Source organism: Oncorhynchus tshawytscha, linkage group LG19 (genome assembly GCF_018296145.1).
Source record: "Oncorhynchus tshawytscha isolate Ot180627B linkage group LG19, Otsh_v2.0, whole genome shotgun sequence".
Lineage (NCBI taxonomy): Eukaryota > Metazoa > Chordata > Actinopteri > Salmoniformes > Salmonidae > Oncorhynchus > Oncorhynchus tshawytscha.
In genome coordinates, this window is record NC_056447.1 from 28,001,405 (window position 1) to 28,019,309 (window position 17,905).

The 17,905-nt window shown below is 46.6% G+C and overlaps 1 protein-coding gene across 2 annotated transcripts in view; it reads right to left on the reverse strand.

The window, feature by feature from the left end:
* Window positions 1-17,905, reverse strand: part of roraa (RAR-related orphan receptor A, paralog a) — a 280,992-nt gene that overhangs the window by 7,513 nt on the left and 255,574 nt on the right. For both annotated transcript variants that reach the window (XM_042301535.1, XM_042301536.1), the window contains 6 exons: window positions 6,444-6,529; window positions 4,538-4,679; window positions 3,051-3,446; window positions 2,322-2,443; window positions 2,025-2,157; window positions 702-809 (listed from right to left, as the gene is read on the reverse strand). In XM_042301535.1, the coding sequence (XP_042157469.1) occupies window positions 702-809; window positions 2,025-2,157; window positions 2,322-2,443; window positions 3,051-3,446; window positions 4,538-4,679; window positions 6,444-6,529 (987 nt within the window). The remainder of the gene's footprint in view (window positions 1-701; window positions 810-2,024; window positions 2,158-2,321; window positions 2,444-3,050; window positions 3,447-4,537; window positions 4,680-6,443; window positions 6,530-17,905) is intronic.

A 17,905-nucleotide genomic window follows, 5' to 3' on the forward strand; every position in this document is an offset into this window, starting at 1 on the left:
ACCCCATCGCTCTGCCTCCCCAGGCCCGAGCCTCTTCTCTATCTGGAGCAGTGTCTGACTGACTGTCTTACTGACTGACTGTCTGACTGACTGACACTGGGAGGCTTGTAAGGGAGGTCACACTCATGACACTGAATAGCACAGCATTGTTACTTTTCTGTCTTGCACACACACACACAATTGTGCATACACAACACACACACACACAGATCTGTTTAGGCTTTCATACTACACTTTCACACTGCCGCAAGGACACATTCATTTCCTCCAACGGCATTTGGATGCAAGGGAAAATACACTGTGGAGTGTCTTAGTAATGACAATGGCATTCAAAAGCAAATGCTATTTGCTTACACCTGCCATATTCTATGGCGCTTTCAATGATGGTTTTGATATAACTCTCCCAAAAAGCAAACTGGATTTCTTTATTCCATCTTAACAGGAGCCATATGCAGCAGCAGTGGCTCAGTAACAACTCTATTCTGCCATATGTATCCACTGGGGAGAGGAGAGATCCAGGTGAGGCAAGGATGAGTTCTCAGTGTTAGCTTCCTGGACCTCAGAACTTTGTGGAGGGACATAAAGAGATACGCCAACTTTGACTGTTATATAAAGCAATGCATGCTTACACAAACACACACACGTGCATGCCCCAATGCACCACACACACGTGCACAGGATTGAACATTTGGAGCACTTACCTAATGACTTAAACACATCAGGCCCAGCATACTTTCCATCGAAATAGACTGTGTTGTTTTGAGAGTCGAAGGCACGGCACATTCTCACAAACACAACCTCCAAAGAGCCTGCAGAGACAGAAATAACATCATGCTAAACCTGGGTTCTTCTCTTCTACAGATCCAGTTAGAGTTGCCAGTCAGGCATCACTATAGGCCCAACACATCATACGCACTATTTTGTGTTTTCTCCTCTGTCATTTACGTGTTATACCCCCTATTCCTTTTAAACAGAAACCCATGACATGGAACAAGTCATATCATTCCATTTATACACATCTTTCTCTCTCCCTATAAGAAAGGATGTTGAAACATGATGCTGTATACTGCTGCGCTGTGTGGGACTGGATCAGAGGATAAAAGAGATGTAATAGAAGCTGTTACTGCGCTTTATGAGGCGGCACTGGTTTAAAATGTCACGGTAGACAAGGGATCTCTGTCACCATTTCATTATTACTATTGGCAATGCAAATAAAATCCCAGGGTAATACCCACAGGAGGCTGGTGTGTGTGTGTGTGTGTGTGTGTGTGTGTGTGTGTGTGTGTGTGTGTGTGTGTGTGTGTGTGTGTGTGTGTGTGTGTGTGTGTGTGTGTGTGTGTGTGTGTGTGTGTGTGTGTGGTCAACGTGGCATCTAGCTAGTGTCTCAGCTCAGGTAAAACTGTAGTCCCTCTAATGCAGGGTTCCCCAACTGGCAGCCCGTGGGTGATTTGATTTGTTCCCCCAAGTTTTCTGAACAAAAATATATAAAAATAACGTTACAAGTGTATTTATTTTTGTATCATTATTTTCTTGTTGCACATAAAAACCAGCAAATCATCTCCAAGTGATTTTATTCTGTAATCTGTTCCAAGGTATTCCCACGCATAATAGAGAGATAAACTGTATGTGATCGTATACAAATATAAGCAATGTTTGAAATGATTATGTGTTAGTCAAATATTATATCTGTTTGGGCTTCTTGCGATCAATTTACAGTTTACAAATTATATGTAATTATGTTCCAGCCCCCTGACCGTCCGTTCAATAAAAACTTGTTGATGTTCCCTGCTCTAATGCCGATAATCCTGTGTCCTGTTATACAGCGGAGGGACAGGAACAGAGTGACAGAGGGAGCAGGAAGGCAGGGTGGAGTCTCCTGGCTTTGTGAAACACAGTCAGTCTGTGAAGGAGGCTTTGTGAAGTCAGGTCAGCTACGCCCTTGTGACAACGCCTGAGGGGGAGACGGGAGTTTGAGGGGTGGTGGGGGAGAGACGGCGGTGAGCCGTGTTGACGGGCTGTCATACCTGCTTTCAGCAGCACTATCTGATCGTTCTGACACAGCTCCATGAAGCCGTCGATCCGCTTGGCAAACTCCACCACGTACTGGATGGCCTCTGTGATTTTGATAGCACACAGCTGCCACATGACCTCTCGGGGCTAGAGGGACAGAAAGAGAAAAGGGTTATCTGCTGTAGAACAGATGGGATTAGCTCTGTTGTGTTTGTAGAACAGTGAGGCAGGTAAAGCAGTTCTAGTGTGAGTACTGCTTTGTTGTAGTGATAGTGGTGATGCTGGTGGACGTGTAGTGTACTGTCCAGTACCTTGGTCTGGTAGCTCTCCATCTCCTCCTGCAGGAAGGCCTGCCAGGTCATCTGCTGCAGCTCCTCTCTCAGGTACTGACACGTCTCCATGTGAGACTTGGAGATGTTCTGGGCCAGGTGCTCTGCAACACAACCAAACAGCACAGCACAGCACATCACAACAGTGTCAGACCTGAACGCTACTCAAGGGGAATGGGAGGAGCTCACAGATGAACTATGCCACATGAAAATATGATTTATTTACAAAGCTTCAACTAGGAGGTGGAGAGCTTGGGCTTTATTTGACTGGGAAGACGCTTGTTGACATTTCCTTTTACTGCCTCCAGGAAGCTCCCAGCTGAAGGTTCTGCCAAACCCAATCTAGTTATGCACGGGGAGGAGGGGCGGTCGGCTGCACAATATTACTCATTGAAACAAAGGTCACATTTGCTCAGAGAGAAATATTGAGTATAAGAATTTAAATGGTTTTGAAAACACATCTGTTAAAAGGAGTTCCAAGGCACAGGGGAGCCTAAAAAAATGATTTCCCCAGACGCGTGCCCTGCTGGATCCTGATTGGCCCTAATTAATGGAAACTAATTACAAAAAAGAGGCTCTTTTAATGAGTGTTGGAGATGAGTCTCCCTACCGCCTGCTATTTTAAGCAACCTTTGTGTCATTTGCCCCACGGTTGAGTCGTTCTCCCTCCTCCTCCCCCTTCTCCTCTCCCATCTCCCCCTTGCTCCTCACCTAGCTCAGCCATGGACACAGTGGGGGATGTCTCTCCGTTGGTAAAGGAGCAGTAGGGGAAGAAGCCTGAGCCGGGGGCGAAGTCGCAGATGGGCTCGGGCTTGATGCCGTTGATGTCCAGGCCGGACTGGTCAGGGGAGGGCTGGATGTCCAGGTAGAAGCTGCTGACTGCTGAGTCGGGCTTGCTGCCGTCGGGGGTGTGGCCATCCATGTAGCCACTGAGGTCGTCGTGGAGCTCTGTGAGGCCATTGGCCGAGAGGCCGTAGGTGGGTGTGAGTGGCTCGGCCTCGCCGGGCTGCTGCTGGTGGTCACGCTGCGCCTGCTGCAGCCGGTGTTTCTGCACCTCCGCATACAGGCTGTCCCGCTGCTTCTTCGACATGCGCCCAAATTTCACCGCTGGAGGTGAGAGAGGGAGGGAGGGAGGGAGGGAGGGAGGGAGGGAGGGAGGGAGGGAGGGAGGGAGGGAGGGAGGGAGGGAGGGAGGGAGGGAGGGAGGGAGGGAGGGAGGGAGGGAGGGAGGGAGGGAGGGAGGGAGGGAGGGAGGGAGAGACTCTCCTTTACTACTGACACATTGACACAACACTCACCTGTGACTCCAGTTTAGCCTCTCTATAACAGGTAAGATTTGTGATTTCAGGAAGTATTAGTGGAGCAATCAGCATTACGAAACCTTCAACACTAACATCCTACTTGCATGAGAACTACCCCGGGAGAGCAACCTACACAGCTTACAGGCCACTCAGACATGAGACAGTTTGTTTAATAGAGCCCTGCACACTAAACAGAGCTGGTCCTGAGAGTGAGCCGCCTCAGCTCAGAGTTCTGGGGTCTGGCAGAGTGTCAGATGGCCCGTGTGTGGACAGAGTGGAAGTAAGCGGAGCAGAGGGGAGCGCGGGCAGATGGACTCTGGTGTGCTGAGTAAATGCAGGAGTCACCTTGGCCTGTCCTGATTGTGTGTTCGTGGTCTGTGTGTGTGTGTTTGCGTGTGTGCTTGCGTGTGTGTGCATGTGTGTGTGTGTCCATGTGTGTGAGCAGCGGAAAGGCTCTAAAGGCCTGGCCTGATTACAGGCTCCTCTGATCCCTCCAGCCCAGCCCAACCCAATTCAGCCCAGCAGGAGGTCCCTCCTCCCCCATAGACACTCACCTGTGTGCTTCCATTACTGCGCCTCAGCTGCACCAGTCCAGCACTAATGACACCTCCTAACGACCCTCTGTTCATCAACCCTACTTTCTGTCACACCTGCCAACTTACTGCACAGCCACGCCAGTTACTGGTGGAAATTACACAGACAGTGATGTCTGTCTAGTCCACACTTCCCTACTCTAGCCATGTTTATGATATAACAATCTGTCACATCTATCTTTCAATAAAAAAAATATCATAGAACAATTGGATTATCTACCCATAATGCCCTATTCACTTGCATGTGTTGTCCTGTCTTGCAAGTGTGTCTGTCCCCTCCCCTCTTGTTGACGGTGGTACGTACCGTCCCTTGACATGCCCACTGCCAGACATTTCTGCAGCCGGCAGTGCTGGCAGCGGTTGCGGCTGGTGCGGTCGATCAGGCAGTTCTTCTGACGGGGGCATGAGTAAGCCGCATTGCTCTGCTGACTCCTCCTGAAGAAGCCCTAAGACAGGAGAGCGAGAGGGAGTGGAGACAACCATGCTTACAATATGAACCACAGTGGTACTGCTGTATCCAATGACTGATAGGCTTTTATTTCTCTAAACGTTGTGTTTAACTGGGTTCTTATTGACAGTATTCATCACTATTGAGGGTATTGAAGCTGAAATAATGTAGAATACTGAACTGCCATTGTGTTGCAGGCTATTGTGTTCTAGTGTCAGTTGTATAGAGAGCTATGTCGTTTTATTGAAGGGGTGGTGTGTTTTAACAATGTTTATTGCAGGGGGTAGTGTGTTTGGTATGATCATAATTGCAGACAGTATTTTCTATAGTTTGTGTAATTAGTGTTGATTAATAACAGGGCTCCAACATGTGCAGTGCTAAAAGATGTCATACACACACCGATTGGAATCCTATTCCTTTGACTTAATGAATTGATTCCAGCACATCATTAACATGCCCCACTCCACTTCTCCATACACATATGTCTTAATTATCTGCTCATTGGCTGTTTAATTACAAGAAAACAGCTGACAGCTGCCGAGTTTCTTTATAATGGCAGCCATTACAGGAGCCAGGCTAGAACTGCTGGTGACAAGCAGCACTCTTTAATAATGCTGTGATTTATGGTCCAAACTCTTGTACTCGCACATATCATTAAATGCCTCTCTGCCTGGAGTAATTAGCAATCATTAAAGATACATTTCAGCAGTTTATTCTTTAGCGTTTTGTTTCTCCAAGGCAGCTAGCTCTTGTCTGAGGGAGCGAGAGAGAGAGAGACTCTGAGGAGCAGCTGAAAGAGCTTCTGTCTCTCTGTAATAAAGGTGCCTGTTGGAAGAATATTAATGACTCGCCTAGTGACAAGCACAGGAACAAGAATACACTAGAAGCACAAAATAAATCCCCCTCACTGTGAATGGCTGGTATATTTGAAACAGTACAAAATCGTGCTTCGATAAAAGCAGCAAACTGTAGCAAACAGCCCAAAATCCTCAAAAATTCTAAGCACTTCTTTTGCTGATTTTATTTGAAGGAAAAGCAAGCTGCAGCAGAAGCAGAAACACTGAAGCAGCATGTCCCTGAGAGGGAGAGTCTGTACAAAGCAGAAACACTGAAGCAGCATGTCCCTGAGAGGGAGAGTCTGTACAAAGCAGAAACACTGAAGCAGCATGTCCCTGAGAGGGAGAGTCTATACAAAGCAGAAACACTGAAGCAGCATGTCCCTGAGAGGGAGAGTCTGTACAAAGCAGAAACACTGAAGCAGCATGTCCCTGAGAGGGAGAGTCTGTACAAAGCAGAAACACTGAAGCAGCATGTCCCTGAGAGGGAGAGTCTGTACAAAGCAGAAACACTGAAGCAGCATGTCCCTGAGAGGGAGAGTCTGTACAAAGCAGAAACACTGAAGCAGCATGTCCCTGAGAGGGAGAGTCTGTACAAAGCAGAAACACTGAAGCAGCATGTCCCTGAGAGGGAGAGTCTGTACAAAGCAGAAACACTGAAGCAGCATGTCCCTGAGAGGGAGAGTCTGTACAGAGCAGAGGAGTCACTTTGTCCTGCTAAAAGCGGAGCTCTGTGATGTCCTCTGTATGGCTTGACCACTTTAATGATGATGCTCTCTGTGAGTTTACACTTTATCGTCTCTCGAAAGATCGTTTCAAAAGTTAGACAACATGTTCAAATGTATTTCCTTGTAAGTTCAACTTTTTCTGCTTCCTGTCCCCCCACCCCACCCCAACACCCACATGTTAGTTCTCTAGGTGCTTACCTTACAGCCCTCACATGTTATCACACCGTAATGGATGCCTGATGATTTGTCTCCACAGATCTTGCAGGGAATTATTTCGATTTGAGCTGGAGAGAAGAAAAGAAAAAAATCAACATTTTGCTGTCACAGTAAAACGCCTTCAGTATGTTTAGCATGTTGGTACATGAAAGAGCACTGCGCTTCAAAAACATCTCATCCAGTGGCTTTGAATCCTCACTTCCACACAACATTAAATGAATATTTACTGAGTCGTGCATGAAGGAAGCCATTTTGAATCTTCACTGAGTCACCAGCCAACCACTGTAAACACAGTGTCGATTTACATTGCAGGCACAAATGACGCAGACTACCACTCACCCACATAACTGAACTTATTCCCCAGTGGAGAAAATTACTTAATGTTATCTCTTTAACTTCAAAACCCTCCATACCCAGCAGAAAACCCAGTATGGCCACAAAGAATGATAACCTTCCTATTGGGATGGTGAGTAGCTATATGAGGCCCAGTGAGGTGGGAGTGGATGAAGGCTGTCACTTCAGACAGTAGTAAAGTGCAGTAGAGTTCATTGAGGTCGATAGTGTTCCGCTGCTGACAGGCCTGTGGGTGATTTAGTGGGCATAGAGGACACAGTCATGGGGGGGGACAGGTCTCATCCATCCCGGCCCCCTGCACAGGAGCAGAGCAGCAGAGCAGCAGGCCACAGGGCAGCGGAACACAGAGAGGCATCTCAGACACAGAACCCCCAGCCTGTCCTACAGCTCTCATGCTTTATCACTGCAGCCTCTGACACAACGTCTCTCTCTGCCTCCACACTAGATCTCTATCTATAACCCAGCTCTCCTCCACAGTGCTAGCATCTCAGACTGCCATTGTTACAGTGATCTACACTGAGAAAAGATTACAGTGGGTTCTTTCCCTGCTCTATAGTGGCTCCTTACCCAAATGCACATACAGTATAGCCAATCAGAGCAAAGAGCACTATCAAACAGCCTACTCTTACTAGTGCTGAAAATGTATAATTTTACTCATGACCCATTCTAAACATCTAAAACCAGCTACATGTACTACATCCATTATAGTATGGCAAGGTATTACATCAGTCTCTCCCCTAGCTTTATACACCAGGCCTAGAGTCTGTCATATAGGCCAGAGTAGATAGAAGCTCTGTACTACTTTAGTACACCTTCACATCCAATCCCTTCAAATTAATTTGATCATATCAAATGGGTCTTCCATCCAGAGGACTCAGAGCCCATTTAATCAGCTGCCTGGGAGCGTCTGTTGTGTCATGTGGATAATGTCGGTGTCCCTGAAGCGTGCCCAAGGGAGGGCCGCTGTTCCACCAACCCTTTACCACTATACACACTGTCCCTCCATTCAATAATCTCTGTTAGCTGGCTCTGTTAGCACTGCAGAAGTCAACAAGACCTCACCCCTAGATGCAGAATTAGCCTACATTTCAGTCAAATGAACAAAGACAGCAGTGGCACACACACCAGTCAGTTATCATATGGAAAACACCTCGGATGACTTGGTATCCTGCTGTTCAATAGGGGATAATGCCCATAGTCTGCCTAGACTGCAGGGAAAACAAACCAAGAGCCAGGTTTTGACACGCTTGCTGAGAGGGTTACTTTATAAATGATCATTATTAATTTCTGCATTGTGTCGAGACGGTTGTCATTTTGGTTATCTCTGTTTGAACACTGGCATTATGGGCAGTGCACTCCATTGTTTGTTTTTGTGCTCTCCCTGCATGAGCATTAGCGGTGCAGTGTGTTGCGACTCCTTTAACATTTTCAGCCTCATTACAAACATAATTTGTTCTGACATGCACTCACAACAAGTGAAGCGTGCTGTAATTAAGGCTGGCTGGGGTTGTGGTGGAGAAACAAGACTGTATTGGTGGGCGCTGGCCACTGGGTGGCAGTGCAGGGCTGTCACTCTGACTGTGTCTGTAGCTGCATCCTCTCCTCTGAGCCCAGCTTCCAGCTCCCAACTTCCAGCCCTCTCGCTTTCCCACGGGCTCCAGGCTCTGAGCTCCAGGCTTAGATTGCTGCCCAGGGTAGCTGCGAGATGCCTTCATCTCCCCTGAAGAGGCAGGGCTGGCTGGATGCTCGCTCAGGCCTGACAGAGGCTGTGCCACATCAGGTGAATGCAGAGGGAGTGGAAACGGCAGGGCTGGGCACACACTGATGAGGATGGCTCACAAAGCCCTATCTGCAGCAGTGAGGCCCTGAATGCACACAGCCTCACCAGACAACACTACTACACAAGCCTCTGAATGCTCGGTGCACTCAACAGTAAAAAAGGGTTTGTCTCCAGTCTAACTGTGGTAGGCTTTGTGGTTTGCTATGTAAAAGAAGAATCACAGTGAAATAAGCTGCTTTCTGGTATAGATTCATGAGGAATAAATACAGAATAATAACAGCATGAAGATCAAATAAGCCATTAAGTCACCTAAGCCATGGGTTCACGTCAATATTTGTAGCAAGCTGCCATCTTGAATGGCTGGTCCTGGGGCTCCCAGTCAGACTACAATTCGGATAGTGTGAGTGGTTTAAAATTAATTCACACAGGGGGCGATGGTCAAACAGAAAGGCCTTGTGCCTAAGTACTTCAGATCTGGAAGTCAATAGCTATTGACAGAAGCCATGGTGTTAACTGCCATTGTGAAGCTCGCTGCTGGCTCTGTGTCTGGGCTTGACCAGCGCTGCTCACTGCTGATGATCACATTCACAGCGCCTGCCTGTCTCCATGCCTCTCTGCCTGCCGTGCTCCCTCCCTCCCTGCCTGCCTGCCTCCCTGCCTGCCCGCCTGCCTGCCAGCCCTGCCTGCTCTGTTTAGGACATCAAAGCCAGGCACAGTGAGACGGTCAGCCATGCTAAAGCCCAACTCAGCAGCCTCCCATTCCTCATAGCGCTGTGAGATTGCCTCCACACACAGGCCACATCAAAGAGAGGGGGGACCTGCTGACGCACACAGATAATGTACTGTGAATCATACGGCAGCATTCACAAAATACCCATCTACAGAAAGAATGAAAAAGGTAATGACGAAGATCCTCGGTGGAGGATCAACCTCTGGTGTGGGTGGCTTTCGACTTTCACAATGGCTAGCGCATGGTGAGAGGACTGTGTAGTAGCCAGCCTCATGTAGTAGTGAAGCCTAGGTTTGTCATACGCCACAACTTGTTAGAGATGCTGTCTGTGTCCATCGCTGTGCAGTTCAAGGACACTGATTCACATCACATAAATGCCCTTTGGAGACTGAGGATGTCAAGCCCTCTCTGTGTCCACCTCTGCCCTTCACTGTGTACCAAACCACCCTGAGATCAAACTCCACACGAAGATAACACTGAATTTATTAATCCCAGGAAATGAAAAGAAAACCGTTTACAAAATGAAACAAAGGTTTTGCCTTCTACATGCTAACTGCTCCCCGGGACCCTGTCATAGCGTACTGCGTTCTGTAGCTAGCTCTTTAGACCTGACATAAGCACCACAAAGACAGTTGTTGTCAGAGTGAGCATTTTCCCCTGCGCCTCACAAATATGCTATAGTTTCATTTGTACCTGGAGAGCGTCTTTTAGGAGGGAGGAAAAGTGTGGTGTTGACTAAATATATTGAAGGTATATCAATTATGTAAAAAGGTTGATCCTTTAATGGTGAAAAGCTGATGTGTATTATTCATGTTACACCGCTACTCATTGGAGACAGATTGTTATCTACAGTTTAGTAGTGAATGTGCTCCACATCATCTGAGGCACAAAAAACAACCATAAGCAGCTTTTTATTTTCTAATGGTAAAGCCTTTTCAGAATGGCATTCTTCACACCCACATGATCCCAGATCTTACTCAAGTAAGGTTTTTTGAATTTGTGCTATACAATTGAAATAGCGCAGGAATATGTGCAGGGCAGTGCAAATACTGACATAAACAAACCACTACAGAGGCTCTCCAAGTTATTCCCACTGCACACTCAGATTTTCCTGGACAACTGGACTACTGACATGACGTTTAGAGGATTAGGATGCTGCCTTACATTACAGACACAAACTGAGGATGAAAGCTTAACCCATTACTGGGCTGTGGCACAGCTTCTAGGTCATTTCTCACGGATGACTACGTCTACTACGAGGGTGTTACATACAGAGTAATACATTATACAACATATCTCTGAGTGATGGAAGACCTCATAGAGTAAGGTGTAATGTCTCCATCTGCCTCTTCATTGGATACAACATCTGTGCCTTCTGACACCATTAGATGGATCATTCTTTTTTTTCAGTGCATATTTGTGGTAAGAGGCAGAAAATGTAAGACTGCAGTTGTAGTGGTGGGCATGTTTTAAGGGTATGGATGTGGTTCTGGGGGGTTGCCTGTGTGTTGACAGCTGTCAGTGCCCAAATGATGCAAACCAGTGTGCTCATGTTGGAGATTATGTAAGTGATTGGACAGCAATGCTGCGCCTGTACAGGTCAGCATTATGGGCAGATTAGCAATGGCTCTCCAATCCAACAAACAGGGACGAATAACACAACAACAACTAGGCAAATGTTGGAAAATAACACTTGACTACACACAGGGCTCCAATGCAGAAATATGTTAGTAGAATCTCTATCTAGATACAGTTTACACCGGCAAAATACCATTGGTACGACGGGTCAGTCGACTAGCTGGCAAGTGCACAGTAAGTCACATTTTTATATCGTAGTTTCCCCACATTTTGACTGCAAGATTAATTTCCCCCTTTGGCAATGGAGATCAGCTGTAGTTTGATAAAGATAGTCTATGCTAAATTGAAACCCATGAAAGTCAGACAGACAGCCAAACAAGAGCTAGAATCAGATCCTGTCTCTTTTCATCTGCCAAGGCGCTGCTGTCATGTTGGTGTCTAACGGAACAGAACGAGCACTTTTTTATTCCCAATTGCACAGCAGAAGAAAGGTTATTTGAATGTCAGTGGCAAAGGACAGCAGTGGTACAGAGCACAGACAGAATAGTATAAATGTGTTATTTGTTTGGGGACTGGAGCCTGTTGGCTTATTACCATGAGTCTGTCCTCGTGACATTTCTACTTCAGTGCAGCTCAGAGATATCAGATTCAGATATTCACCTGCAGAGGAAAAGCCAGTATCATCATTTTAAAGCGACTCTGTCCGTTCAACACACAAACCGGCCAACAATATTTAGACCATGAGGACTAGAACAGAGAAAAGCAGAATTTAGGCATTATTAATGTCTCTATGCTGCCTCATGCTAATTCCTCTCTATCAACTAATAGCCTAAGCTATGATCCCCATCACTCAAGATATTCTACTTTCAGTGGAACCGCTCTGAGCTTCCCTATTATGCCTGTATAGCACTGCAAACTGAAATGACTTTGCTAAAACCCAGGTCTGGACGATAGCCCTGGGCTGCTTTTGGGATGAACTCATGCGTGTGTCTCTGTGTTTGTTTGTGTGTGAGGCCATTAATATTTCAACACCGCCCAACTCGAGATGCCTGTACAACACAGCAGCACTTCTCTGCCTCTGTTTTTACCTGACTGCCTTATTGAAATGCATTCTGACACCCTCAATGCGGGGGAGCAGAAGAGGGAAAGAGTATTCCCAAACCACAGCACGAGACATCTCTCTCCATGTCTTTTACTCTGCCAGAGGAACAGTAATTTGGGATTTAATTTATGTGTTGTTATGGCAAAGATTGACGAGCTTCCTGACTGGGAGTCTGTGTGTTGCACTCTGGGGGAAACAACAAAAGCCTTGGTTTACAGAGCAGACGAGTGCCGTGAAGTGGAGAATGTGTGGTGGCGCTCTCCTCCCGTCCCCGGCACGGCCCGCCCTCCTCCACCTGAGCTCCCTCTCTCTTTCTCTCTCTCTCCCCCTCACCTCACCCTTCCTCTGATCAGTGACAGGTGAAGCTGGGCCCTGGTACAGGGGACTCCAGTGCCACAGGGCATGCCCCCTCTCCCTCTTTCACTGTGTATCTGGGTCCCAGTCCCAGAGGAGGACAGGAATAGGAGGGAGAGAGAGCCACACTGCATGCTCTGCTCTGATGCCACAACACAGCCAATCTGGAGACTGCTGCACGCACTTATGTATTAATTCTGATTCTGCCTGCTCTGCCCCTGATCCCAGTTAGTCATAGTGAGCCGTGAGAGATGGGAGGCAAACAATTTGCAACAGTTAAATGGAATGAAATGAATCTTCATTTAAAAAAGCAAATGTTTACACGCTTTTAGAACACACGGTGTGTACTTAGTCATCTCTCATACAACACTGAATGTAGAGTGTTGTTGTTTATTTTGTTGGCAGATACATACTGAAACATGGCACTGGACTGGAGTGGAACTCAAAATCCCAGAGGACCAGAAGATAGACTGCTTCAGGAGCCATCCGTTCGAAAGCTGTTTAAATTCAGAGCTATGGGAGCTATGCGTCTTCTCTCCTGCTCCGGCTTACAAAGTTTTGTTGGCCACTTGAGCTGAGCAGGCCGTGGTTAAAGGCTTGATTGAGGCTTGTCATCAGGACAGTGCTCTTAGTTAAGAACCTCTCTACCTCCATATCCCTGGAGGCCAGGCCAACATACTGGCATCAGAATACACAGAGACATATAAGGAATGAAAGCTTCAAAACATCCAGTGCAATTATACAGTGAGAACTTTACATAACAAGAAAGAAACTTATTCCATTGCACAGGGGGATTCACCATTGTCACGCCGTACCACTTCCTTTCTCCTGCAATTGCTGCATTAATATGCATTTCTGTAAGAAGCTTGACTGCTGCTGGGCTTCATTGAATATGATCCTTACTATAAACTCTATTCTTCACAGACAGATGTAAAGTTATGTATGACAACATACAGCAGACTGACATCCAGACAACGCCCTGTGGGTGTTGCGTGTGTGCTAATAATGTGGTACATTTGGATATTACATCTATGTGGAACGTGTGTGGTACTGAACCTACGTGTGGGGTACTGAATATGTGTGTGGGACAGTGTGTGTGTGTGTGTGTGTGTGTGTGTGTGTGTGTGTGTGTGTGTGTGTGTGTGTGTGTGTGTGTGTGTGCGCGTGGAGGGAACATGTGTATAAATCCTGTCTGCTGGGACATGCCCATGGCAGACGGTGTGTGAGAGGCTACTGTCCCTCCGTGGGGGTGGACGGGGGAGGCTGGAGGTCCCGGCTCAAGCTGATGCCCAGGGTCAGTGGGTGAAGGGCACAGAGCCAGAACACACATGGAGAGCAGGCAGGGAGATTACTTCAGCTGACAGTAATTGTCCCTCTGTGCGCTCCTTAGGAAAACCTGTTTCCACACACTGACTAACTTCCACAGATTGGCTCCAGATAGCAATCATCAGCTTGAGGGAAGCTCCACATGAGCCAGAAGTAATGGAAGGGATACTGTATTGTAGGCAGGGGTATAAGGCTAACGTAGCTAAACACTTGGTCCATACCATCTACACACAATATAATAGTAATTCCCAAGCATATGAACAGGGATGCCTTTCACTCTGACCCTCAGCTAAACATCATGGTGGCCTTGTGTGTCAAGACATGAATCAAACAGCAACCACTGAGTATGTCACAGTCCTTCCTCACTATAATATCAGCTTACACAACATGTCCTGTGGATTGTACTGTGCAGCACAGTGTGATGTACCTCACGGCTAGCTATCATTCTGTTGCTAGAGGGATGTTTATGGATGCAGCAGAAAATACTGAATTATAAGAAGTTTTGAAGATAATAGAATTCATACATTGTGACAGAAAACACAGTTGAAATTAAATTGGGAATGATACAGATACAATAGATGTGCTGCTGAATAAGTGGTTGCTTTGAATGACTTCCTTTTAGAGAATGTTGTCAGAGTGCTTTCACAATGGATGTCATTATATTTATGTCCGAGCCTCCATTACACAACAGTTAATAATTGTAGTAGACTGACTAGTGACATTACACCACCTCCGCCACTCTGTTTGAAGGTCCTGTGTTCTCATCAGCACGGAAAGAGAAGGCAAGGACAGGCAAGATGAATTACATCAACGGCCAGGTGATACTTCCAGGGACGTGTGATTGAGACAAATGGGCTTGATACATTAGCGGGGATACTAAGTCCTGTCCCCCCACAGATCCAAGGGAGATAGAGCTGAAACTAGAGGCACCCAACCTTTCCAGGGATCAGCGGTGTCATGGAGCCTCAGAAAGAGAGCTTTTTCAAACACTGGAACCAGTCACTGTCTCACTACATTTTCACGTGGCAGTTTTGTCTTCCACCCTGCAAGCCCTATTCAGATAACTTAACTTGGTTCTCTCCTGCAGGTGCAGAGAGTGAAATGGAAAGTGTGTGAGAGCGAGAGACATTACTGTTCCGTTCAGGAAACCCTTCGCTTTTAGTGTCTTACACTGTGAACACTTCCATCACACATCATTTATCTTTAATGACACTAAATGTGCAAAATGATTTGACTCCAAACACTTGATTGCCATAATGTTAAATATTTATTTCTGATCAAATTTGCAAGGCACATTAAAAATCTATTTATTTATTCAATTTTCCTGCTGGTAGTATTAATCTGTCTGATTAAAGCCAAATTAATTAATATGAATGTGAATGTAGTCCTTATCATTGTAGAAACTACTTTTATAATGCTGTAAAACTACCATTTATTATCAGGGAGATACTGTATCCTATTGGATTCATTACCATTAAACAATGTTACTTTTTTTTTTTAATTCACATTCCTGGGTATGCAGAAGTACTATTTATTTTCCCCCATTCCCTGCAGAGGACCTGCACCACAACAGTAGTTCTATGCTCTTTCCCAGTTGAGCCATGCTGTAAGAAATACATTCCTAGATAACCGAGGAGTATGACAACTCGTCTGCTGCCACACAAAGGTCAGACTGCTTAAAGCGTGTGAGGCACAGTCCCGCTGCACCACTGTTTTCATAGCCCTATAAACACTGGTCTGGTTTTGTTTAACATGGCAGGATTAAACAGCCATGCAAAAAGCATCCTTCTCACCTTGCGCACTTTGTTTGTAGAAGGGGGGCAGAGCAGAGCATTCACTGCCTAACTGCCTGCTACCTTAAGGTGAACCTGCTTCGGTGACTGTCAGGGAATGTACCATGGAGCTTAATCCCAGGCAAATAAAGAAGCGCTAAGATTAATGATGGCATAAACACATCCCAAAAGCCCTGGAATAATAATCAGCTCTTCAGCCCATTCTGTTCCGATGCAAAGTCAGCACACTGGGCACAGACGTCAAATCAACGACTATTCCACATTGGTTCAAAGTAATTTCATTGAAATGATGTGGAAACAATGTTGATTGAAACAATGTGTGTCGAGTGGGAGCTGACAGACAATAAATCCCTCCCTCCCCACCCCACCACCTCGCATCGCCTCAACCAGGAAGCCACCATGCTTTGTTGCTTCATCAACACCAGGAAGCAGTCAATACTTTCCACTGGAGAAGCAGGATACACCGTACAGGGTAGACTGGGAGAGAACTACTGAGCTGGAGACAGACAGGGACTTCCACAATAATACAGTGGCTCTCCTCTCCTCCCCCTGCTACCAGAGCCTGCCAAGGCCACAGCTGGCCCTCAGAGCAAGGCCCACAGCGCTCGCCTGTCACACCCACTAATGAAGACAGGACGGTTTGTCATGAAGCTTCTTTTCTAACACAATCCTGACGAGTCTGTCAACCTTTTTTTCATTACAAGTTCTCAGAAGACAGGAAGACCCGTGCAAAAACAGACCCGTGCAAGACCCGTGCAAAAACAGACCCGTGCAAGACCCATGCAAAAACAGACCCGTGCAAGACCCATGCAAAAACAGACCCATGCAAGACCCATGCAAAAACAGACCCGTGCAAGACCCATGCAAAAACAGACCTGTGCAAGACCCATGCAAAAACAGACCCGTGCAAGACCCATGCAAAAACAGTTTAGTTAACGTCAGGAAAGAGAAAAAAATCTTAGCGCTGGTATATACAGCAATAAATCACAGGTCCAAACCAAACAAGGCAATTAAAACATCATCAGGAGCATGCTCCTGTCCCCAGGTCCGCGTGTCCCTGTCATCTCTATGGAATGTGCAGCTTAACAGTTGGTTCCCCCAAGACAACCCCGTCTCTGATTAGGTCTCTTACAGTATAAAGGGAATCAGGGAAGTGCGGAGTCAGGTCTGATACAGGCAGAGAGGGGAGTGGAGAGAGAGGGGAGGATAAGAAGTCGGGGTCCAGGCCAGGGTGGGAGAGCGTGGGACATGGAGCTGGGGTGGGAGGGCTCCCTCTCCAGGAGGCTGCTCGCCAGCATGAGCACAGAAACAACCCCCCCTGCCTAATGAGGGGTGAAGTGGAGCCCCCTGTGGGACCCCCCCAGGCACATTCATTAGGACATGAAAAAGCATTTCCCGAGGCAGAGCAGGCACCCGCTTCATCCTGGACATGTTTAATTTAGGGCCATGTGAAGAGAGGCCAGAATGGCCATGTCCGATCTACAAGGCCAGGGGAGGGGCTGCTGAGCCTGAGGAGGAGAGAGTACTTTACTGCAGTGGTTCCCAAACTGTGGGTCGGGACCCACTTGTGGGTCGCGGGATGACATTTTCTGTATGTCTTTATTTTTTACAATTTTCTACATTGTAGAATAATAGTGAAGACATCAAAACTATGAAATAACACATATGGAATCATGTAGAAACCAAAAAAGTGTTAAACAAATCAAAATATATTTTATATTTGAGATTCTTTAAAGTAGCCACCCTTGGCCTTGATGACAGCTTTTGGCATTCTCTCAGCCATATTAATGAGGAATGGTTTTCCAACAGTCTTGAATGAGTTCCCACATATGCTGAGCACTAGTTGGCTGCTTTTCCTTCATTCTGTGGTCCAACTGATCCCAAACCATCTCAATTGGGTTGAGGTCGGGGGATTGTGGAGGTCCGGTCACCTGATGCAGCATTCCATCACTCTCCTTGGTCAAATAGAACTTACACAGCCTGGAGGTGTGTTGGGTCATTGTCCTGTTGAAAAACAAATGATAGTCCCACTAAGCGCAAACCAGATCGGATGGCGTATCGCTGCAGAATGCTGTGGAAGCCATGCTGATTAAGTGTGCCTTGAATTCTAAATAAATCACTGACAGTGTCACCAGCAAAGCACCATCACACCTCCTCCTCCTCCATGCTTCACAGTGGCGACCACACATGCAGAGAAAACAAATATATAACATTTGGACGGATATGATGAAACTGGCTCTGATGAGGACCGCCACAGGAAAGGAAGACCCAAAGTTACTTCTGCTGCAGAGGATAAGTTCATTAGAGTTACCAGCCTCAGAAATTGCAGCCCAAATAAATGATTCACAGTGACAGACATGGTTGGTATACAAAAGATAGCCCTATTTGGTAAAATACCATGTCCATATTATGGCAAGAACAGCTCAA